This window comes from Cyprinus carpio, chromosome B17 (genome assembly GCF_018340385.1).
Source record: "Cyprinus carpio isolate SPL01 chromosome B17, ASM1834038v1, whole genome shotgun sequence".
NCBI classification, from domain to species: domain Eukaryota; kingdom Metazoa; phylum Chordata; class Actinopteri; order Cypriniformes; family Cyprinidae; genus Cyprinus; species Cyprinus carpio.
In genome coordinates, this window is record NC_056613.1 from 12466049 (window position 1) to 12489742 (window position 23694).

General features: G+C 35.9%; 3 protein-coding genes across 3 annotated transcripts; 1 reads left to right on the forward strand and 2 right to left on the reverse strand.

Annotated features, from left to right (window-relative positions):
• LOC109101087 (antimicrobial peptide NK-lysin) lies at positions 1–1904 on the reverse strand. Its single transcript, XM_019114515.2, has 4 exons — positions 1798–1904; positions 525–628; positions 355–426; positions 1–267 (listed from the first exon to the last, which is right to left on the reverse strand). The coding sequence occupies exons 1-4, from the start codon at positions 1844–1846 to the stop codon at positions 88–90; spliced, it is 405 nt and encodes a 134-aa protein (XP_018970060.2). The 5' UTR covers positions 1847–1904; the 3' UTR covers positions 1–87.
• Positions 1905–16835: 14931 nt separating this feature from the next.
• spdya (speedy/RINGO cell cycle regulator family member A) lies at positions 16836–19611 on the forward strand. The gene is made up of 7 exons (XM_042742296.1): positions 16836–17087; positions 17376–17602; positions 17789–17847; positions 17970–18055; positions 18674–18845; positions 18944–19244; positions 19384–19611. Exons 2-7 carry the CDS (start codon positions 17398–17400, stop codon positions 19443–19445), a joined length of 885 nt encoding a protein of 294 aa, XP_042598230.1. The 5' UTR covers positions 16836–17087; positions 17376–17397; the 3' UTR covers positions 19446–19611.
• Positions 19612–19907: 296 nt separating this feature from the next.
• On the reverse strand, positions 19908–23677 carry trmt61b (tRNA methyltransferase 61B). The gene is made up of 7 exons (XM_019114510.2): positions 22589–23677; positions 21660–21762; positions 21314–21504; positions 21122–21213; positions 20419–20618; positions 20173–20256; positions 19908–20036 (listed from the first exon to the last, which is right to left on the reverse strand). The coding sequence occupies exons 1-7, from the start codon at positions 23267–23269 to the stop codon at positions 20002–20004; spliced, it is 1386 nt and encodes a 461-aa protein (XP_018970055.1). The 5' UTR covers positions 23270–23677; the 3' UTR covers positions 19908–20001.
• Positions 23678–23694: the final 17 nt, after the last annotated feature.

Here is a 23694-nt window from a genome sequence, read left to right on the forward strand (position 1 = left end):
TGATTATTATTGAGCTTTAATTTTATTGTCATGTGTAACAAATTATAACATAAATGACAATGCAATTCTATACTTGAAGCATTCACATTACTGTATAGTTTGCATGTCCATCTTTTTGCACAGTTTTAATTTGATACAGATGGTCCCTGCTTTGTCTCCAGAGAGCAGACTATTGACCACTTTATTTTTATATTTCTGCAAAAAACTTTGACAACCACTTATTCTTATTTTTTGACAGATTCTATCAAGCTTCTGATTAATCTCCTCCTGTGAAAAGATGAGAACAAATCAAGAACAAGGGAAAACATTTAACTTATAGTATGCTTAACATGTGTACAAATATGTTTTACAAACCTTAGAAGCTGTTTTTCCAATAAATGTTATCACTTTTCTAAGGATGGTCTTACAAACACCACAAATTATCATCTGAGGGAGAGATAAAGGGAGAAAGTAGAATCTTGATCATGGAAAGAAATTTGTATTTTGCATTTTTCCTCTGAGTAAGTGAAAACACTTTATTTAACCTGTTTGTTCTCCATTGCTTTGTCATGATAACTGAACTCCATCTCCCTCACAGGATTCGGATGGTCAAAGTGCTGAGACATTCCCATCTGAACATTTGAAATGCCTGAACATCAGAATATGTTAAAAGTTTGGTACATAAATGGAAGAATGACAATTACAGGAACACTAGATGAATTTTATAGGAATTGGCATGGCAACAATGCAGTTTATTTGCATATGCCATAAGAAATCATCATGTTGTATAATACAGTGTACATTGTTTGTAATTGTTGTCTAAATATGAAAAGTTTATGTAAACTAATATTAAATAAGAATGAAATAACAACAACATTTAAAGTTACTAAAAGTTCATAAAAAACTTGATTCTAAAGTTTACCCTCATTAATTCTAATTTTAAAAAATATCTGACTAGTATGGTTGAGATATATTTTTTTTAACATTTGTAATTCTGGGGGCGTATTACAGAAAGTTTCTTATCCTAAACCTTAACTTAAAATCTTATCACATAACTCAATATTATTCAGAAATTTGTATTACAGAAGCAAATCTTAACTTGATTTGGGATTCTTATCCTATCTCACAAAACTGTGTCTTATCTCTAATTAGGAAATCTTAAATTGCATTATCAAGCTCGACAATCCACTCTCAGGTCTGTTACCAAGCAACCAACAATGAAACAACACAGAAGCTACTTCACTTTGAAAATCGCCTTTTACAAAAAAAACCCGCAAGGCGTTATTAGTCACTTGTACCTTGACACTTTGTTGGTCTGTGTAATGCTGGTTGCAGTTCCTGTGCTAACCGTAATATTATGTTTTGTCATCAAAATGTAACACATCTTCAGGGTCCTCCAAGAGACTTTCTACCATTAAACATCTCCGCTCTTCATTTTCAATTATTAATAAATGTAATACCATTGTTGGACAGCACAATAGTAAGCAGTTATTCTGTTAGCTTTCAAATAATTTTGAAGTTAGGACAGCTGTGGGGTTGTCCTAAAGTTAAGACAGTTTTTAGGATTTTTTTGTCAAGTTAGGAGGTTTCTGTAATACCCCCTTCCTATGTGTAAGTTAGTTCAGATCAGATAATACACTTAGGAAATGCTGTTCTGTAATAGCTTTTGTCCTAAATTTGTCCTAACTGAAATTACCATGGTTACCAAACAGATAAGATAAGATTTTAAAGTTAGGATCTTTCTGCAATACGCCTGGGTTTTAATTTGTTACTAGGTAAGTGTTAATTTTACACTCTGAATACAAGAGCGAATCTCACCTGAACAGAACAGAAGGGTCGCCAGAAGAAAAATAAGTAATTTTGTCATCTCTGTGTCACAGTCTTCAATAATCAATAGACAACTGCCTGCTGTTAGGCCTGAATACTATATTTATATGGTAAATAAGGGAAGTTATAGAGAGGAGGTTCCGACTGCTAATCATAAAAGTGCTGTCAGCTTATTTCACATAAAAGCATGTTTTAACACTTAGGAAAAAGTGAGCTTATTTTTATTTTATTTTTTTCAAATGTGCAATTGTAGTGTATTTCATATCTTAAAAGTATTATTTATTATTTAAGTAATTTAGATATTTTTTAAAAAGACCACTTAAAGACCGTTTCTTTGTGTAGGCTATATTTAAAAAGTGCACTTTGTAAATATTAAAAATTTAAATTAAAAGTTTTAAAGTAACTTTTAAATAATTGTTTTAATATTCTTAAAACACACTAGAGCAAATGTGAAAATCTTGATTATAAATTTAATTGTAATGTATTTTTCAATATTACACTTAGGGATAGTTCACCCAAAAATGAAAATTACCCCATGATTTAGGCTACTCACCCTCAAGCCATCCTAGGTGTATATGACTTTCTTCTTTCAGACAAATACATAATATAAATTTGAGTACATATATAAAAATCCTGAATCTTTCAAGCTTTATAATGGCAATGAATAGTGGTCAGGATTTGTAAGCAAAATAAAGTGCATTCATCCATCATAAAAAGTTCTCCACAAGACTCTGAGGGGTTAATAAAGGCCTTCTAAAGTGAATTGATGCATTTGTGTAAGAAAAATATCCATATTTAAAACTTTATAAACCATAATCTCTAGCATCCGCTAACTTTGTTCCAGCAGATGATGTAGGATGGAAACAAGTAACACACTGATTTAAACATGACATTTTTAAGTAGAAATACTGAAATAGTATTTGCTTTTTAAAACTTACTACTATAATCGTTATTTACAAACATCCTCTTTTCATATCACATACATATAATTCACTTAATTCAGTTATCAAATAAACATTCAAATGGCATGGCAGTTGTTAAACTCTCTTAATCAAATATTATGAGTGACAAATATGACTAATCTGTAAGTCTTTATTCTCACTATTCCACATTCTATTGCTAATTAAATTAAATTAGTATGCATGCATGATTTAAAGTCATTTAGTTCTGTATCTATTGAACAGACTCACTTGTTGTTACCATATTTTGTCTATGCTTTCAAAGGCGAGATGTTATATGCAAACCCATGTGGCTCCTAAACACTAGGAAACATTAGTTTATGTATGTTAATATTCTCCTCAAAGCATGAATAATATGTAATCTGCACATAAACAAAGCAAAAATACTTTTATATTAGTGGATTCTCTCCATAGAAACCCCAAATACTGCCTTCGGGGATTTTAATCATGTTTCAATCTCTGTCACCATCCATTTTTTCTTCTTGGTTTGTAGACAATTGGACCAAAGATGCCCTGGAGAATGTATATTCCAGTGTCAAGAAAGAACAGCATGAAGGTGGAACTTGCACAGTTGGCAAGCACAGGGGTAAAAAAAAAAAAAAAAATTTCTTCTGGCGACCCTTCTGTTTTGTTCAGATAAGATTCGATATTGTATTCAGAGTGTAAAATTAACACTTACCTAGTACCAAATTAAAACCCAGGCATATTACAGAAAGATCCTAACTTTAAAATCTTATCTTATCTGTTTGGTAACCATGGTAATTTCAGTTAGGACAAATTTAGGACAAAAGCAAAAGCTAAAAGTGTATTATCTGATCTTAACAAGGAAGGGGGTATTACAGAAACCTCCTGACTTGACAAAAAATCCTAAAAACTGTCTTAACTTTAGGACAACCCCACAGCTGTCCTAACTTCAAAATTATTTGAAAGCTAACAGAATAACTGCTTACTATTGTGCTGTCCAACAATGGTATTACATTTATTAATAATTGAAAATGAAGAGCGGAGATGTTTAATGGTAGAAAGTCTCTTGGAGGACATTGAAGATGTGTTACATTTTGATGACAAAACACTTATAAGTAATTACAGACTGCCACACAACATAATATTACAGTTAGCACAGGAACTGCAACCAGCATTACACAGACCAACAAAGTGTCATGGAGCATTACGGGTAAAAGTACAAGTGACTAATGCCTTACAGGTTTTTTTTTTGCAAAAGGCGATTTTCAAAGTGAAGTAGCTTCTATTATTTTGTTTACCTCATCAGCAGCCAGCACAGTGTTGGTTGCTTGGTAACAGACCTGAGAGTGGATTGTCCAGCTTGATAATGAAATTTAAGATTTCCTAATTAGAGATAAGACACAGTTTTGTGAGATAGGATAAGAATCCCAAATAAAGTTAAGATTTGCTTCTGTAATACGAATTTCTGAAATATCCTAATTTAACCTATCACATCTTAAGTTAAGACCTAAGATAAGAAACTTTCTGTAATACGCCCCCAGAATTACAAATGTAAAAAAAAAACTTGATCTCAACCATACTAGTCAGATATTTTTTTAAAATTAGAATTAATGAGGGTAAACTTTAGAATCAAGTTTTTAATGAACTTTTCACTTGAGTAACTGCTAAAGGAGATTTTTTTTTTGCATTTTTTTGCAATATTTACCCACAGTTCTTTTAATTGTTGTTGTTATTTCATTCTTATTTAATATTAGTTTACATAAACTTTTCATATTTAGAAAATGATGACAAACAATGTACATTGTATTATACAACATGATGAATGTTTATGGCATATGCAAATAAACTGAACTGTTAACACACCAATTCCTATAAAATTCATCTAGTGTTCCTGTAATTGTCATTCTTCCCTTTATGTACCAAACTTTTAACATATTCTGATGTTCAGGCATTTCAAATGTTCAGATGGGAATGTCTCAGCACTTTGACCATCCGAATCCTGTGAGGGAGATGGAGTTCAGTTATCATGACAAAGCAACGGAGAACAAACAGGTTAAATAAAGTGTTTTCACTTACTCAGAGGAAAAATGCAAAATACAAATTTCTTTTCATGATCAATATTCTACTTTCTCCCTTTATCTCTCCCTCAGATCATAATTTGTAATGTTTGTAAGACCATCCTTAGAAAAGTGATAGCATTTATTGGAAAAACAGCTTCTAAGGTTTGTAAAACATATTTGTACACATGTTGAGCATACTATAAGTTAAATGTTTTCCCTTGTTCTTGATTTGTTCTCATCTTTTCACAGGAGGAGATTAATCAGAAGCTTGATAGAATCTGTAAAAAAATAAGAATAAGTGGTTGTCAAAGTTTTTTGCAGAAATATAAAAATAAAGTGGTCAATAGTCTGATCTCTGGAGACAAAGCAGGGACCATCTGTATCAAATTAAAACTGTGCAAAAAGATGGACATGCAAACTATACAGTAATGTGAATGCTTCAAGTATATAGAATTGCATTGTCATTTATGTTATAATTTGTTACACATGACAATAAAATTAAAGCTCAATAATAATCAGTTCTAGTGAGTTTGTTTTCAGTTTTCTTGGGGTAACTAAGAGTGTCCTCTACAGGTGATTTTGGGAGCAAATATCAAACCAGTTGTTTTTATTGTTATAACTTTGCGTGTGTGTGTGTTAAAATAGAGTGTTTTAGCATATGTAACTGATACAGTGAACACAATCATTAAATACAGTGGAGAAAATATTGATTTGATCCCCTACTGATTTTGTAAGTTTGCCCACTTACAAAGAAATGAAGGGTCTGTAATTTTTATTGTAGGATTATTTTAAAGGATAGAGTCAGAATACCAACCAGAAAATCTAGAAAAAACAAAAACACATTATATAAAGGCTAGAGATTGATTTGCATTTCAGTGAGTGAAATAAGTATTTGATCCCCTACCAACCAGCAAGAATTCTGACTCCCACAGATTGGTTATGTGCACATGTGGAACCCAGATTAGTCCTGTCACTTTAAGAAGTTACTCCTATTGTCAGCTTGTTAGGTGTATAAGATGCCTGTCCACACAATCTGTATCTTCCATTCTAACCTCTCCCACCACCATGGGCAAGACCTAAGAGCTGTCAAAGGATGTCAGAGACAAGCGATGCAACCGAAAACGTTATTTTTTTGCACGAAGTCACCTCATGAAACTGATTTCGGACATGCTTCTGAGGCAGAGTAACAGTTAAATGATCTACAGCAAAATATATAAATAATTGGTCAAAATAATTGTTAGCTTAACTGTCACAGAATGGAATGCACAGGTTTGTGGGATATCAAAGGCAACGAAAGATACATCTATGCTGCCTTCAAAAATCGGCCAGATGAAGGCATCTCAGGAGACAGGAACTGAAGCCAACATTGAATTCGGACGTGCCTTGGAATGCGTCCTCCGAAGGCAGCATTTTTCAGTTTTCGGATGCAGCCAAGATTGTAGATCTGCACAAGGCTGGAATGAGCTGTCACAGAATGGAATGCACAGGTTTGTGGGATATCAAAGGCAGCAAAGGATACATCTTTGCTGCCTTCAAAAATCGTCCAGATGAAGGCATCTCAGGAGACAGGAACTGAAGATAACATTGAATTCGGACATCCCTTGATGGCTTCCTACCTTGGAATGCATCCTCTGAAAGCAGCATTTTTCAGTTTTCGGATGCAGTCAAGATTGTAGATCTGCACAAGGCTGGAATGGGCTTCAAGACCATCAGCAAGTGAAAAGGAGACAACTGTTGGTGCGATTATTCAGAAATGGAAGACATACAAAACAACCATCAATCAGCCTTGGTCTGGAGCTCTGTGCAAGCTCTTGCCTCATAGGGTAAGAATGATCATGAAAAATGTGAGGGATCAGTCTAGAACTACACAGGAGGAACTTGTTGTTCTTGGTAGAAAGTGCTGTGGTCAGATGAGACCAAAATTGAGCTCTTTGGCATTAACTCGACTCGCCGTGTTTGGATAAATGCTGACTATGACCCCAAGAACACCATCCCTACAGTCAAGAACCGAGGTGGAAACATTATACTTTAGGGCTGTTTTTCTGCTACGGGTACAGGACGACTTCACCACATTAAGGGGCAAATAGACGGGGCCATGTACTTGGACGAGAACCTCCTTCCCTCAGCCAGAACACTGAAGATGGGTCATGGATGGGTCTTCCAGCATGACAATGACCCGAAATATACCACCAAGGCAACAAAGGAGTGGCTCAAGAAGAAGCACAATTAAAGTCATGGAGTGGCCCAGCCAGTCTCCAGACCTCAATCCTATAGAAAATCTGTGGAGGGAGCTGAAACTTCGAGTTGCCAAATGACAGCCAAGAAACCTTTAAAGAGGAGTGGACCAAAATCCCTCCTGAGATGTGTGCAAACCTGGTGACCAACTAAAAAAATATGTCTTACCTGTGTGCTTGCCAACAAGGGTTTCTGCACCAAGTACTAAGTCATGTTTTACTTGGGGATCAAATACTTATTTCACTGAATTTTTTGGTTGGTATTCTGTCTCTATATGTTAACGTTACGTTTCACTACCAGTTCACTACATGTAAATTTCAGGAAATATGTTGAAAAATACGCAGAATTCCAGTCTTTTAAAATTATTATAAAAGATTAACAAATTCTAGAAAGAAACCTTAACATTCATCCTAAGTCACCAAATGTTTAGGAACTACATGATAAATCATTAGTCACTTCCACCTCAACTGCACACCAAAGGGAAAATGATCTATTCTCATTGAGCTTATCGCTTATCGCAACTTTCCACTAGAAGAAATGTTACAGAAGTTAAGTTAGCAGCTCTTTGTAGCTGTAGTGTAACACTTAATGATTGATAGAACTTTTAGAATTTAAAATGTAAAAAGATTAATGTTTTATATGTTACTGCAGTGGATGCACTTCTTCTATTGTTTTGTCCATTGGATTCATTGCTTCTGCTGCATTTTTCTTTTGCTAATTGCTTGCTAAAAGAAAAACAGTAAATACAGTAATTCTAAAATTAATCAGCAGTAATGACTTTATGAACTACTTTACTTCTAAGATTGATACTATTAGAGATAAAATTGTAACTATGCAGCCGTCAGCTACAGTATCGCATCAGACAGTGCACTATAGATCCCCTGAGGAACAGTTCCACTCATTCTCTACTATAGTAGAGGAAGAATTGTATAAACTCGTTAAATCATCTAAACCAGCAACACGTATGTTAGACCCTATTCCATCTAAACTCCTAAAAGAGGTGCTTCCAGAAGTCATAGATCCTCTTCTGACTATTATTAATTCCTCATTGTCATTAGGATATGTCCCCAAAAACTTAAAACTTGCTGTTATTAAGCCTCTCATCAAAAAAACACAACTTGACCCCAAAGAACTAGTTAATTACAGACCTATCTCGAAACTCCCTTTTCTGTCCAAGATACTAGAAAAGGTAGTATTCTCACAGTTATATTCCTTCTTCGAAAAAAATGTTATCTGTGAGGATTTCTCTCTATTAGTGCTATTGGATCTTAGCGCTGCTTTCGACACTATTGACTACAACATTCTTTCGCATAGACTAGAAAACTTTGTTGGTATTAATGGAAGTGCATTAGCATGGTTTAAATCGTACCTATATGACCGCCATCAATTTGTAGCAGTGAATGAAGAGATATCATATCGATCACAAGTGCAGTATAGAGTACCTCAAGGCTCAGTACTAGGGCCGTTACTCTTCATGCTTTACATGTTACCCTTGGGAGATATCATCAGGAAGCATGGTGTTAGCTTTCACTGTTATGCTGATGATACTCAGCTTTATATTTCTTTGCGGCCCGGCGAAACATACCAATTTGAAAAACTAACAGAATGCATAGTCGATATAAAAATACTGGCTGACGAGTAATTTCTTACTACTAAGTTCTGAAAAAACAGAGGTGTTAATTATAGGACCTAAAAACTCTGCATGTAATAACCTAGAATGCTGTCTAAGACTTGATGGCTGCTCTGTCAATTCTTCGTCATCAGTTAGGAACCTAGGTGTGCTATTTGATAGCAATCTTTCCTTAGAAAGCCACGTTTCTAGCATTTGTAAAACTGCATTTTTCCATCTCATAAATATATCCAAAACACTAAATAAACAAAGTCCAAATGCAGAAATGTTAATCCATGCGTTTATAACCTCAAGGTTAGATTATTGTAATGCTTTATTGGGTGGTTGTTCTGCACGCTTAATAAACAAACTCCAAGCTGGTTAAAAATGCAGCAGCTAGAGTTCTTACTAGAGCCAGGAAGTATGACCATATTAGCCCGGTTCTGTCAACACTGCACTGGCTACCTATTAAACATCCTATAGATTTTAAAATCTTGCTTATTACTTATAAAGCCCTGAACGGTTTAGCACCTCAGTATTTGAACAAGCTCTTGTTACATTATAGTCCTCCACGTCCGCTGTGTTCTCAAAACTCTGGCAATTTGATAATACCTAGAATATCAAAGTCAACTGCGGGCGGCAGATCCTTTTCCTATTTAGCGCTTAAACTCTGGAATAACCTACCTAACATTGATTGGGAGGCAGACAGTTTAAATCTAGATTAAAGACCTATCTCTTTAACCTGGCTTACACATAACACACTAATACGCTTCTAATATCCAAATCCGTTAAAGGATTTTTAGGCTGTAAACTGGAACCAGGAACACTTCCCATAAAACCCGATGTACTTGCTACATTGTTAGAAGGATGGCATCTACGCTAATATTAGTCTGTTTCTCTCTTATTCCGAGGTCACCGTAGCCACCAGATCCAGTACGTATGGTCCATCCAGATCAGATGGTCAGTCACCCGGATCCAGTACGTATCCAGCCCAGATGGTAGATCAGCACCTAGAAGGGACTTCTACAGCCCTGAAAGACAGTGGAGACCAGGACAACTAGATGAGCCCCAGATACCCTCTAAAGACCTTGTCTCAGACGACCACCGGGACAAGACCATAGGAAACAGATGATTTTTCTGCACAATCTGACTTTGCTGCAGCCTGGAATTGAACTGCTGGTTTCGTCTGGTCAGAGGAGAACTGGCCCCCCGACTGAGCCTGGTTTCTCCCAAGGTTTTTTCTCCATTCTGTCACCGAGTTTTGGTTCCTTGCCGCTGTCGCCTCTAGCTTGCTTAGTTTGGGACACTTCATTTACAGCGATATCGTTGACTTGATTGCAAATGATTGCACAGATACTATTTACACTGAATTGAGCTGCATGATGACATCACTGAATTCAATGATGAACTGCCTTTAACTGTCATTTTGCACACTGTTTTCCTAATTAATGTTGTTCAGTTGCTTTGACACAATCTGTTTTGTATAAAATGCTATATAAATAAAGGTGACTTGACTTGACTTAAAAGAAAAACAATTGCCTGTCTAACAGAGCAACAAAAAATGCAGCCGTTTAGCACTGTGGTGTTGTGGGATTGCTTAACTTTTTTGTCAGCACCTTACAGGACACGAGTAAGCAGTTTAACTTTCCAGGTGAAAAGAACAGCAAAATTTTCAGTCATCAAAAAAAGTGCATATTTTAAGTGCAAGTTTTCTTGTATTATCTTTATGATATAGGCCTAAACAGTCACACATGCAAGAATTCTCATCCTAATTACATTATAGTGACTTAAAAGGCATGATTTCATGAATTTCATAAGACATGTACTCAGTTACAACAGTGTCACACTGTTTTACTTAGCTCTTTGACACTGGTCAGGTGGTTTTTGTGGCTTTTCTTAGAGAAGGGGATAGAGAGAGAGACTGAGAGAGACAGAGAGAGAGGGAGAGGGAGAGAGAGGCTGGTGAGCTAAAGAAAACAAATAGGAAAGTGACAAAGAATCAGTACCTCATGATTTTAAAAGTATCTGAAACCATGTTACCAATATATTTTCTTTTTCTGATCTCTTGCTCAGGTAAGATACAAATGCAATGTTCCTAACAATATTAGGTCTGTGTAAAGTCTTTGATTTATATGATGTGTCGTCATGAGAACTTGATCATCATTCAGTTTATGTGAATTAAAATGTTTGTTTCTTGAAAAGCCCTAGCAAAGAGTGAAAATGAAGCTCTTTCTGTTTGGTGGGATCCAGAGATGCCTTCACATTCTGAAAGCTTAAATAGCTTGATGGACGGCTATGGAAATGACCTACCGGTATGTACAGCACTGTGCCATTTTACTCATTCATTAATATGGCCATTTAGCATAAGCCTCACAAGATGTCATTCAAATCACTAAATATAATTTTTCTGATTTATTGACCTCATTCCCCATGCCACACATTCAGAAGGTTCGGCCGAACATCATCTTCTGTTGTGTGTGCCAAGAGGCTATAAAACAGGCTAAGGCGGCGATCATTCAAAAGATGACACAGGTAACATTCAGTTGTCTAACTACTATTAACTACTTTCTAATGGCTCTAATGACAGTTTATTATAATATAAAGCAGGATCATCATGACATTTACACAGTTATAATGATGAGTCAGAATAATGATTCACAACAATACAAACCTTACTTTACAATAATTGAGAAAAAGCTCAATCTTAATCTGATGTAAAGTTTGTGTTTAGCCACTTTAAGCATTACAGCAAATGAGTGTTATAAGATAACAGTGAGAAGTAGTAACATCAGTGTGAAGGTATTCTATCAACAGCTTGCGTCACGAAAGGGCATCATTTTAATAACATTTGTGAAAGACAATGTTCAAGACAATTGTTTAATAAAACAGACATATCATAATGATTTTTTAAAAGGTAAGAAATAATGATAAAAATGAAAAGAACATGATGAAATATAGTTATTGGTGAACAAATGTTAAGTCTGTTTTCTTAATTTCTGAATTCTGAATCCTGAAGTTTTATTCTGTTCATTTTTCCTGTTGTTTTACAGAAGATAAACTATGTCTGTTACAAATTCATAGAGGCTTTTCGAAAGATCTGCATTCAGCGTGCAATGAGATATCGGGACATCATACTGTACAAGCTCTTCCCTGGTGGCAGTCCAAGGGGCACATGTTTAAAGATAAAGTTATGTTAGTAACAACTGTGACAATGGCTGTTGAAGGGAGACATTTACATTGACTGTTACCAGCCCATTTTATATTAACAAAGCAGAAAATACAATAGAAAAATATTTATGTGTTAGTTGATTTCAATCCATTGCCATGTGTATTTTGAGTGTGCATATACATTTTTTTTTCATTGACTTAATGTTTCCTAAAATGAGCCCTTTGAATGCCCTGTTGAGTCTACTGTTTTTATTTCTGCTTTTCAGAAAATCAATGAAACATGCAATAAATGGATACGGTTTTTACGTTCCCTCTGCTATTCTGTAGCCAACGGATACAAAAAAGCAATAATGAGGCAGCTTTTTCCAGGACGTACTATTATGGGCACCTGCAGAGTGCTGAGGTTATGTGACCGCAGAAATTATAAGATCAAAAAATGCAGTTAATCAGAAATGCCTTTAAAATGTTTTAATAGATGGATGTTTATTGTACTGTAGATCGTGTTGGAGGTTTATGGGTGCCAGTTTAATGTGTAACATTTAAGTTTTAAAAATCAAATACTTTACATCAAATAAAAATAAAATCAATGTGATTTTCTCATTATGGTTGTTTTCTGTGATAATAATAAAAGACATTTTGTTTGTTCATAAAAGTTGTTGTCTCTCATACCAAACAGATCATGTTTGAGCATGTCCAATATTTCATGCCATAGTAGCCAAATGTTTGATAAAGAGGTTACAGTACATAAAAAAATAAAAAAATTATGCACTTTATGCAATTCTTTGTTGAGTTATTTAAAAGAATAGTTCACCACTGAACAAAATAATATAATTATAATCACACAGTTCCACTTTGGGCATTGAACACTGGAGTTTATGTTGAGTTATTTAAAAGAATTGTTCACCACTGAGTAAAATTATATTATTATCATATACTGTAATTTACTGTTAGGGAACACTATTCTAAAACACATTTTGAACACTATTGAAGTTTCTGACCTTGGAAATTTAGCACTAAACAGACAGGATTACAGTTTTCAGACAAATTAGGTTTAACATTATACTACAAGAAATTTGACTCAAAATGCAAACAGGCTAATATAATAATAGTGTTCTGCATCTGAATACTTTTGTAACATCATTAGAACATGTTGAGTGTTGGTCCAGGGTTAGATGTGGGTTTAACTGACTTTGTTTCACACTTACATTTAACAGCTTTGTCTGTGCTCACATCAGCAAAACCAAAGACAAAAAAGTTTAAAGTGTACTGTCACTTTGAAATAAATAAATACAAAAAAGGAATTACAATGTATCTAGCTTGTATTTTTGGACTATTCATAATTTCTCTTTGGTAAGATAATATAAATGTTTTAGCACTTGTTTGGCACATATTCACTTGATATTGTCAAAAATGTTGAGTTTTAGTGGGATGTTAAACCAGGATTGCATTTTATCAGAATGTAACATTTATAATGTAGTTATACTATTTAAGTTTACTTTATTAAAACCACCTTTTTCTGTTGTTCCTCACTCAGAAAATAAACGGTTTATGCTGTGCCAATTTCTCAGGGCACCATGTAAATTGCTTGCCAAGAAAAAAAAAGGTTTTCAAAGGATTTTTCCCATGCAAGACTATCCCCTCACCTATCATGCATTAAGCAAAAAATGTGGAGTCAAAGTACCAGCTCTTTAGATAAGATTCCTCACTTCTTTGTTTTGGCAGAAGCATGAGTTAATAAATATTTGAATGCAAAAGCAGCATGAGCAGGTGATTCATTCTGTTTTTAAATACATCTAAAATACACTTACATTAAGAGAAAGGGAAGCAAATAACTGATGTCTGAAATGCAAAGTCTAATGATGGTTATTTAGCCATTTACACTGTGTAATTTAGTGACTTAATCTAAACCAGCCTTAATTCAATACATCAAAAATCAATTAATCAATTCAAGTATTCAGGTACAATATTACTGATGGTTAGGTGAACTGAAGAGACAGTCAGTGTAGAAAATGCTGACAGGAGCTCTTATTAAAACACTTTGACACTTTGGTCCACAGTGGCTTTGGTGCCTTGAACATCAGCACTCCAAAACACTTGCGTAGACAATTTATTATCTTCAGCATTCTTCATAACTGTGATGAAGAGGAGCACAGACAAACACAAGAGAGATATAGAGTGTGAGAAGTAACTGAAAATATCACTTCAGCTGAACTCTTGAAGAAAGCAGATGTGTTTTATCTAAGTGTCTTTAAGTAAAGGATTTGAAGAAATGTCACATGTTGTTCATTTTGGACTGCTTATCGCATGCTCAGGTGAGTTTGCAGAACTAATTGAATTCAAACTTACTCATTTATTAGAATCATATTCATCAAATTCTGTTCACAAGTGTTTTCTGTTTTTGTGGTTCAGTTCTTGTTGGGTGTAGCAGCATTAACAAGGAACAATGGAAGAGCATGCTGGAAAAAAAAAAGTTGAACCTTCCCCAAGAATTCAAAATGAGTCATGAATTGAACATAGAGGTAAACTGATGCACAACGTAATGCAATAAATTAAAAGTTAATTATAAAAGTTTCCCTTGCATTTCTCACATTTTAACTATCCCCAGAACTCTGAGATGAATGCCATTATGTGTTGGGTTTGCAAGAAGTCAATTCATGAGATCAAGGGTGTGATTCTTCATGAGATTAAAAAGGTGAACTAAAACTCTTTCCTCTACAATTCTTTCTTCTATATTTTGCTTGAAAAGGCCTGCTCAATCTTTAATTAAATGTTTTTCTTTCAGGAAATACAGGCCGTGTGCAAAGCAATGAAAATTCTCAAACACATCTGCGAGCTCAATGCTTACAAATACCAATTAATTATACTTCATCTACTGTTTCCTGGTAATAGCAAACAAACCTGTCACAGTTTGAGCATGTGTAAATAAATGTATTGCCCTGTTGTGATGAACCAAATTATTTTCAACATACTTTTAATAAATCAGCCTGTGGTCTGTTTGATGTTGCTATAGCCAATTTTATCAACGCAGTCAATGCAGTGTTCTTTTTATTGTGTGCATTATATGCTGTCTAAACAAGAATAAGCCAAATCTAATAACCACCAAAGATACAATAAATCTGTTTATTGGATTATTTACTGCTTCTCACGTGCATATTTTGTTCACTAACCACTTGAATGATAAAACTTTGGTTTTATTTACATTTGCTAAAAAAAAAAAAAAATTATCAGTAAAACAGCGTTTTTTTTTTTTTTAAATAGGACATGTATGACATATCTTCATAACCAAGTGAATGGGCTTTTGCTCATTTCACTTGCAGAAAGATTTCTGCGGGAGGTAGTGTTAGGGTCTACTGGAATATGTTGGGTTGGGGGGGTGGGGGATTGGCACCAACACTGATCTTGCATACCCCTTGGCAAATGTGCAGTGGCGGCCCTGCTTTATACAGGTGCTGGTCATATAATTAGAATATCATCAAAAAGTTGATTTATTTCAAAAAGTGAAACTTGTATATTATATTTATTCATTACACACAGACTGATATATTTCAAATGTTTATTTCTTTTAATTTTGATGATTATAACTGACAACTAAAGAAAATCCCAAATTCAATATCTCAGAAAATTAGAATATTGTGAAAAGGTTCAATATTGAAGACACCTGGTACCACACTCTAATCAGCTAATTAACTCAAAAGACCTGCAAAGGCCTTTAAATGGTCTCTCAGTCTAGTTCTGTAGGCTACACAATCATGGGGAAGACTGCTGACTTGACAGTTGTCCAAAAGATGACCATTGAAACCTTGCACAAGGAGGGCACGACACAAAAGGTCATTGCAAAGAGGCTGGCTGTTCACAGAGCTCTGTGTCCAAGAACATTAATAGAGAGGCGAAGGGAAGGAAAAGATGTGGTAGAAAAAAGTGTACAAGCAATAGGGATAACCGCACCCTGGAGAGGATTATGTAACAAAACCCATTCAAAAATGTGGGGGAGATTCACAAAGAGTGGACAGCAGCTGGAGTCAGTGCTTCAAGAACCACTACACAAAGACGTATGCAACACATGGGTTTCAGCTGTCACATTCCTTGTGTCAAGCCACTGTTGAACAACACACAGCGTCAGAAGCGTCTAAAGACAAAAAGAACTGGACTGCTGCTGAGTGGTCCAAAGTTATGTTCTCTGATGAAAGTAAATTTTGCATTTCCTTTGGAAATCAGGGTCCCAGAGTCTGTGTAAAGTTTCCACAGTCAGTGATGGTTTGGGGTGCCATGTCATCTGCTGGTGTTGGTCCACTGTGTTTTCTGAGGTCCAAGGTCAACGCAGCCGTATACCAGGAAGTTTTAGAGCACTTCATGCTTCCTGCTGCTGACCAACTTTATGGAGATGCAGATTTCATTTTCCAACAGGACTTGGCACCTGCACACAGTGCCAAAGCTACCAGTACCTGGTTTAAGGACGATGGTATCCCTGTTCTTAATTGGCCAGCAAACTCGCCTGACCTTAACCCCATAGAAAATCTATGGGTTATTGTGAAGAGGAAGATGCGATATGCCAGACCCACGAATGCAGAAGAGCTGAAGGCCACTATCAGAGCAACCTGGGCTTTCATAACACCTGAGCAGTGCCACAGACTGATCGACTCCATGCCATGCCGCATTGCTGCAGTAATTCAAGCAAAAGAAGCCCCAACTAAGTATTGAGTGCTGTACATGCTCATACTTTTCATGTTCATACTTTTCAGTTGGCCAAGATTTCTAAAAAATCCTTTCTTTGTATTGGTCTTAAGTAATATTCTAATTTTCTGAGATACTGAATTTGGGATTTTCCTTAGTTGTCAGTTATAATCATCAAAATTAAAAGAAATAAACATTTGAAATATATCAGTCTGTGTGTAATGAATGAATATAATATACAAGTTTCACTTTTTGAATGGAATTAGTGAAATAAATCAACTTTTTGATGATATTCTAATTATATGACCAGCACCTGTATATATTCATAAGTGTTCTGACCTCTGATTGATGTATATTTGACCATGTGACTGCTGAATTCCCGCGCTGCTGCCCAAGGGAGAGGAAGGGCACGTGCGCGCTCGCGCGAATAACGTGACTTCCCGTTTGAAATATTTAACGTTTTGATTTTAAGTCACCTTAAAATTATCGTTGATGTTATACACATCAGCTAAACTTAAATCTTACATTCTCCAGCAGTCGATCTAAACACCTCTGGGAGAGCGCGTGGAATTATGCGCGTGTCATAATTACCGAGTCGCGGTTGTTTAAACTGAGGTAAATCTTGTTTACAGTGAAAACTCGCTCATATAGGGCTAAAAAAATATCATAACCACATTAAGTTCAGCATATAAGCATTTAAGCTTAAATTTTCGTTATATTGGAGTGCTAGGAGTCATTTTTATCGTTATTTAGGTGATAGATTTTAAGACGCACCGTTAAATTGAATTTAGAATATATCTGGTAGAATATATCTAACTATAAACAAACAGGAATAACATATAAATACGCATGTCTCTTATACTCAAATAAATAAAAAAATATTTAATTATAATATGTACACAGTGGCTGATTTAATCACTGAAATATGATTAAACTGAGCCGCCCGTGGGCAGAAAGCGCCCCGTCTGGACCTGCTCACAGTCTGCAGATCCGGCGGGGTCAGCGGAGATCGAGGCCGAACCCAGCGGCTCGGAACCAGGCAGACACATCTCAGCAGCCGCGCAGAAAGACCCCCGGGCCGACCCTGCTGATCCAGAGGCAGGAGATGGCCGCCTTCTTCAGACTGTTCGGTGGGTTCAGCAGAACAGCTGCCAGCCTTACAAACTAAATGTCACCTTATGTATCCCATAACAAAACAGTAAACTAGATCACTTTTAAACCGACTTTTATTAACTAGCTTAATTCAGAAAGATCAAGATATATATCTAGATATAATTATGTAGAATAAAACCTTTTTGATTTGTTGTGTGGCTCAGATGATGATCTGATACAGGACTTTCTGTGGATGGACTGCTGCTGTAAACTTACAGACAAGGTAGCAAGACATATTTTTGTGTATTTAATATTTAGTGGTTTTATGATTGTGGTCAGTTTTGAATTTTTAATATAGGCAGCTGTGTCTCTAAACTCTGTTCTCTATGTATTTATTTCAAATAGTATTTGTTGGCTATGACATTCGTGTACTTCAGGAGGGCTCGCTTCAGTATCACTGAACATAGCAGAATGAACTTCTTCCTTGCCCTGTGAGTTGATCATTCTGTGTAAAAAAAAAAAAAAAGAAAAGAAAAGAAAAAGTTACATTTATGGTGAAAATCTGGCAGCTGTGGTTGCCAGAAATTCACTGTAAAAAAACAGTGTTTCAAGTTTTACTGACAGTCTGTATGTTTTATAACTTCACACACAAACAAAAACACCATCAGGGTAACATGTGACACTTAAAACAATGCTAAAAAAAAAAAAAAAACATGAAAACTATATTTTTATATAAAATATAATTATATGTAAATGATGTGTCATGCAAGGACACATTCTTTTTGAAGTTTTTCACTAAATGTTATGGTAATTCATAATTCTTTACTAATATGGTAGTATTTACATTACAATTAAATATAATGTTGTATTAAACCATTTACAATTTTTCACTGTATGTGGTGCAGTAACTTGGATTTAACCAATGAGCAGGTTTTTACTGTTGCATTTCTACAGTATTTTTCTATATTTACAATGTTTAGGGGTTGCACATGGTTTTGGAGATGTTGATTTTGAAGTTCTTCAGTTGAACTGCAATATGTTATGAGCGTGACAGGAAAAAAAGCCCTATTAATTCCTACAGTCCAAGTGCTCAATTTTTCATACTCTAGCTATTTGGCAAACACTATGGAAGAGGATGAGGAGGAAACCAAATATGAGATCTTCCCCTGGGCTCTGGGAAAGAGCTGGAGGAAACATTTCCCACGATTCCTAAAGCAAAGAGACCAGTTGTGGGCACGCATAGAGTACAGAGCGGCTGTCAGCAGACGATGCTGTGAGGAGGTACGCAGTTCACTAAACATGCACTATAAAGCATTTCATAGGTGGCTGGTTCTGAAAAAATAGCTGTAAGTCAAGTTGTGCTTGATGCATGATTTCAGGTTATGGGTATTGTTCCATCTCACTTCATCTGGCAGCGTGAGCGTGCAGAGCATCACAGTGGAGCTCAGAGACTGTACCAAAACCGTGAGGAGATCCTCATTCCCCGCGGGCCCTCTGCTTCCCCAGAGCCTTGTTTTCTCTGTGCCAAGACCTCTGCTCGTCCTGTGCCTCGTCCATCCTCTACTGGAACCCGCTCTTCATATGTGCCACTGAAGGCCTCTGCACACAAGGCCCAAGCTTCACACAGGCCCAGTAAGATGCCCAAAGCTCAGCACTCCTGCAGTTGTATGACTAAATCAGGTGAATGTGTGTGGTGCCCTCTTGTGGTGTTAAAAGAAATTTTACTTTGGCCTCAGCTGAAATTGTTTCATATGATCCATACCAGTGCATCTGTAGAAATATTTACCATTGCCCCCCCCCCCCCTTTTTTTTTTTACAGGTACATTTACAGGAAGTGATGCATGTCAAGATCATTCAATGGACTGGATCAGTGAGGAGTAGCTTGATTACAAAATTAAACACATCACATATGCCTGTTGACCATATCAGATGCACTTCACTTGTCTGAGGGCCAGAACAGAGTGTCTCTAAACTGACCTTATGAGAAATGTACAGCATTGGTGTGAATAGGGTAATAGTCATGTACATTGTTCATATAAGTTGTAAAGAATATGTCAGAAAATACTATGTGATGTATTTTACTGTATCATAATCCTCATTACTATTTATTCCTTATTGTTGTACAAAGTACTTTGCTATTTCTTTGGTGTGCATTTTGTTACTCTCTTATGTCTTACATGTTAATGTAAATTAAATGTTTAGATGTTAAACATGGCAGGATTAAGTCTGTCTAAAATAAGAATAACATTTGGCTTATATAAATAAACACCTATGAAATGTAGTCCATGAATGGAGCAGATAGATTCAGATGGCTTAAATACTCAAGAGCATGAAAGGAAAATGTGCAATAAAATATTGTCTTTTTATTGTACAAGTTTATTGGTATAAGACACAGTAGCTTTGTTGTCTTCTTGCACAGACATTAAATGTGGAACATCTATTTCAAGATCTTTCGTAGTTTTATGAGGAAGGCTGAAAAGAAACATTAATCAGACATTAATAGGATTCTTAAAAATACCTTTGCGCACAATTACACACAAAGTGCTTAAAAAGGTTTAGGATTACTGGTGTTTATCATTGAACTACACACAAAAATGAGCTGACTCACCTGTATGGCCAGTCTGTTCCGGATGAGGACGTGCAATGTATGGGACATCTCCAAACGGCACCGGATCTTGACAATTCAAATCCCCTTAAATAGAGCATGATTTAAATCTAACTGTGAATGATTTGCACTGATGCTTGGATTTTTGTGTAATAAACAACACTCTATCTATCTCTCTTTTATGAAGCAAAACAAAAGTTAAGTACAATGTAAACATTAGATGAATGACCAAGTTATGAAAGAAGTCACCTTTTGTGTCTTCATTTGGTTCACTTTCGTCGACATCGTCATCCTCTTCATGAGGAGCTTTTCGTTTGTTAAATGTACCATCTTTTTTGAGTGACGGGCCAACAAGCCAGTCCCTGTACTGAACCTCAACAATGCGTTCACACACCAGAGGAAGGGCAGAGCATCGCAGACCCTCCATCAGATCAATGACCTGTGTGATACTGGTGACAAAGTCAGGAAAACATTCAAAATTCACCCTTCACAAATGCTGTGGTTAGTAAGATTTTTTTTTTTTATTCAGCAAGGGCGCATTAAATTGATCAAAAGGAACAGTAAAAACATTTACAGTGCTACAAAAGATTTCTATTTCAAATAAATGCTTTTCTTTTAAACTTTTATACATAAAAGATTGATTTCAAGATTGATAGTAATAAGAGATTTTTCTTAAGCACCAAATCAGCATATTAGAATGATTTGAAGGATCATGTGACACTAACTTGAAGCAATGATGCTGAAAATTCAACTTTGCAAAATATATTAATATTTTTGACAGTGTTATTGTTTTTACTTAATTTTTGATTAAAAAAATGCAATGTTGTTGAGCATAAGAAACGTCTTTTTTTTTTAAAAAAAACATTAAAAAACTATCGACCCCACACTTAAATGGTAGTGTATGTATAAGGTTTAGACTGATGTTTTGTGTATGTACAGATTTTTGCATTACTTTGCTTGATAAACAGCACACACAGATCCAGGATGGAGGTGAGGAACCACAGCAGGTAAAGCCAAATGTGGATTAACCATATCCAGAGCAACCTAACACAAAAAACGTCTTTCATTTACAGACAAGCAAATGATTCTGATATAATTATAATAATAAAAATATAAAAAAACATCAGAGGACTTGGCTCCTCACCGAGTTGAAACCTCGCCCTGCCAGAAGAGGTCCGGCAGATATGAGATCTCCATGGTGAAAGTGAACATTATCAGGCCATTCCTCTCCTCGCCGAAGACTCCACGAGGACCGCCAACGCTGATAGTTTAATACAGCACATCTGTGATGGTCCTCTCTTATCTCCACACTCAAAACACTTCCTTTATAACCCACTGATGACATAGACATACATGAATGCAGAGTTATTATCGCAGTAGCACACCTGTAACATACTTGTGCAGGACAATATCACCCATAACCTCATAAGGTGACTAATTATTGTATTGCTGTTTATGAATACATAGAAGACAGTGGAAGAATCACACACCTGCCCTGGACAGGAAGAGGCTCATGGCCCCAGATCCAGAGCCTGATTCCAGAACACAGTCTCCTTCAGTCACATCCATCATGGTCAACATCGCACTAGCATCCTGCAGAGGAACGAGATCCGAGAGACTCCTCTGTTTATATAAAACTTCAAGTAAAATGTAACCATCAATTAATAGTAATCTTTTTTCCCCTACACCTTAAATGCATGCACATAATATGAAATATAAATACGATTTAATAGAACTGTCTTCTATTTCAATGCGTTTAAAATGTTATTTATTTTATGTATGAATAAGCTGAATTTTCAGCAGTCATTACTCCAGTCTTGAGTGTCACATGATCCTTCAGAAATCATTCTAATATGCTGATTTGATGCTCAAGTAACATTTCTTACTGTTATTATCAAAGTTGAAAACAGTTGTGCTGCTTAAAACCATGATGCATTTTTAATAGAAAGTTCAAAAGAGCATTTATTTAACATTTTTGTAACAATTTAAAATGCTTTACTATCACTTTTAATCATCACTGGTGAGTAAAATTATTTAAAAAAATACTAAATGTGTAATCATTTTTAAAAAGATTTGAAATACATTTTCCAAGTTATTTCACTAATATCATGAAGTATTAATTCATATCCATCAAAATATTTCACGACTTTCCCATCATGTGACATTTTACAACTGGAACTAAACCAAACAAATACCAAAATTAATTTAATATAGAAACTGAAAGCATGTTCATTATAGAAAAAGGTGTGTTTAAGTCATTGCATGTATGAATTGCATTTTAAATGGATTTTCAAATAAATTACCAGATTTAATAAGCATCTCATCATTGACCTGCATGATAAGAGTGCAGATACTACTGATTCATTGATTTGTAGATGACTGACTGACTGACTGCTGTTTTGTGATGTTTATTTCTTACTTTAGGGTATGCAATAGCTGGCCCTCTCTTCATGAAGAGTGTGAACTCATCCAGGCTGGGTCGACGAATGACAATCGGCATTCCCATTGAAGTGCGTATGATGCTTCCGGCAGGTCGCCCCTCCATGTCAGTATGAGCTATTAATCCCCAGTTGCTATGGAGCTTCAGTCCTTCCTTTAGCTGGAACATCTTCCGAAACTCTAAACGTCTCTTTCGACTGAACTCGGCCAGCAGAGTCTCTCCAAAACATAGGGGCCTTTCCCCAGGCACACACACATGATGTGGAGCAAAAGATCCTTGAGGTTCTTCTGTTGCTTCTTCTCGCTCCTTCCCCAGGCTCTGACTGTCCTGTTCCACCTCAGTGTTTCTAGTGTCCCGCAGAGCCCAAACCTCTTGACTTAATGTGTCTTCAGGCAGAAGCTGACTGACCCGCTCCAGTGGGGACAGAGACCGACGCCTTCCAAACAAAGAAGCTCTTCGGGAGAACTGTGGGAAAGTGGATGCAGGAGCATTTGCACTACTGTCCTCTCCATCAGAATCATTTGGGCCAGTCCCAAAGTTTCTGAGAGCACAGAGATATGGTTTATTGCGAACCACACTATGTCTCTCCAAACATATGACGAAGGCTTTGACAAATTTACTAGTCATGAATGAGAGACCCAAATGTAGAGGAATGGTCATGGTTTTTAACTCAACAGAGAACGACTGGAAGGATGCAGATGAGACTTTGATGGTTTGGTTCTTCTCACAACACAGTGATCAGAAACATCACACACAGCAGCTACTTGAGTGCTTCTACACTGACCAGAATATACATATTAGTAGAAACAGAGAAAACATGCATATAATTCACTACAAATCACCTCTATTCAACAACCTTTGTTAAATATAAAGTCAAACAAATTTGTGGTAAATAGATTATTTCAAACAACCTGTCATGATACCCAAGTAATTCGATATATAATTATTTACTGGCTAAATACTAGTTTAAGAGGCAACTTAGCTTGAGTCCATTATGTTAGAAGAAAATCTATTTATCAGTGCAAGCATGATTCTCGCTGGGCGCCGCCATGATGGAAAGGACGTCACTGACAGATGCAGTACTA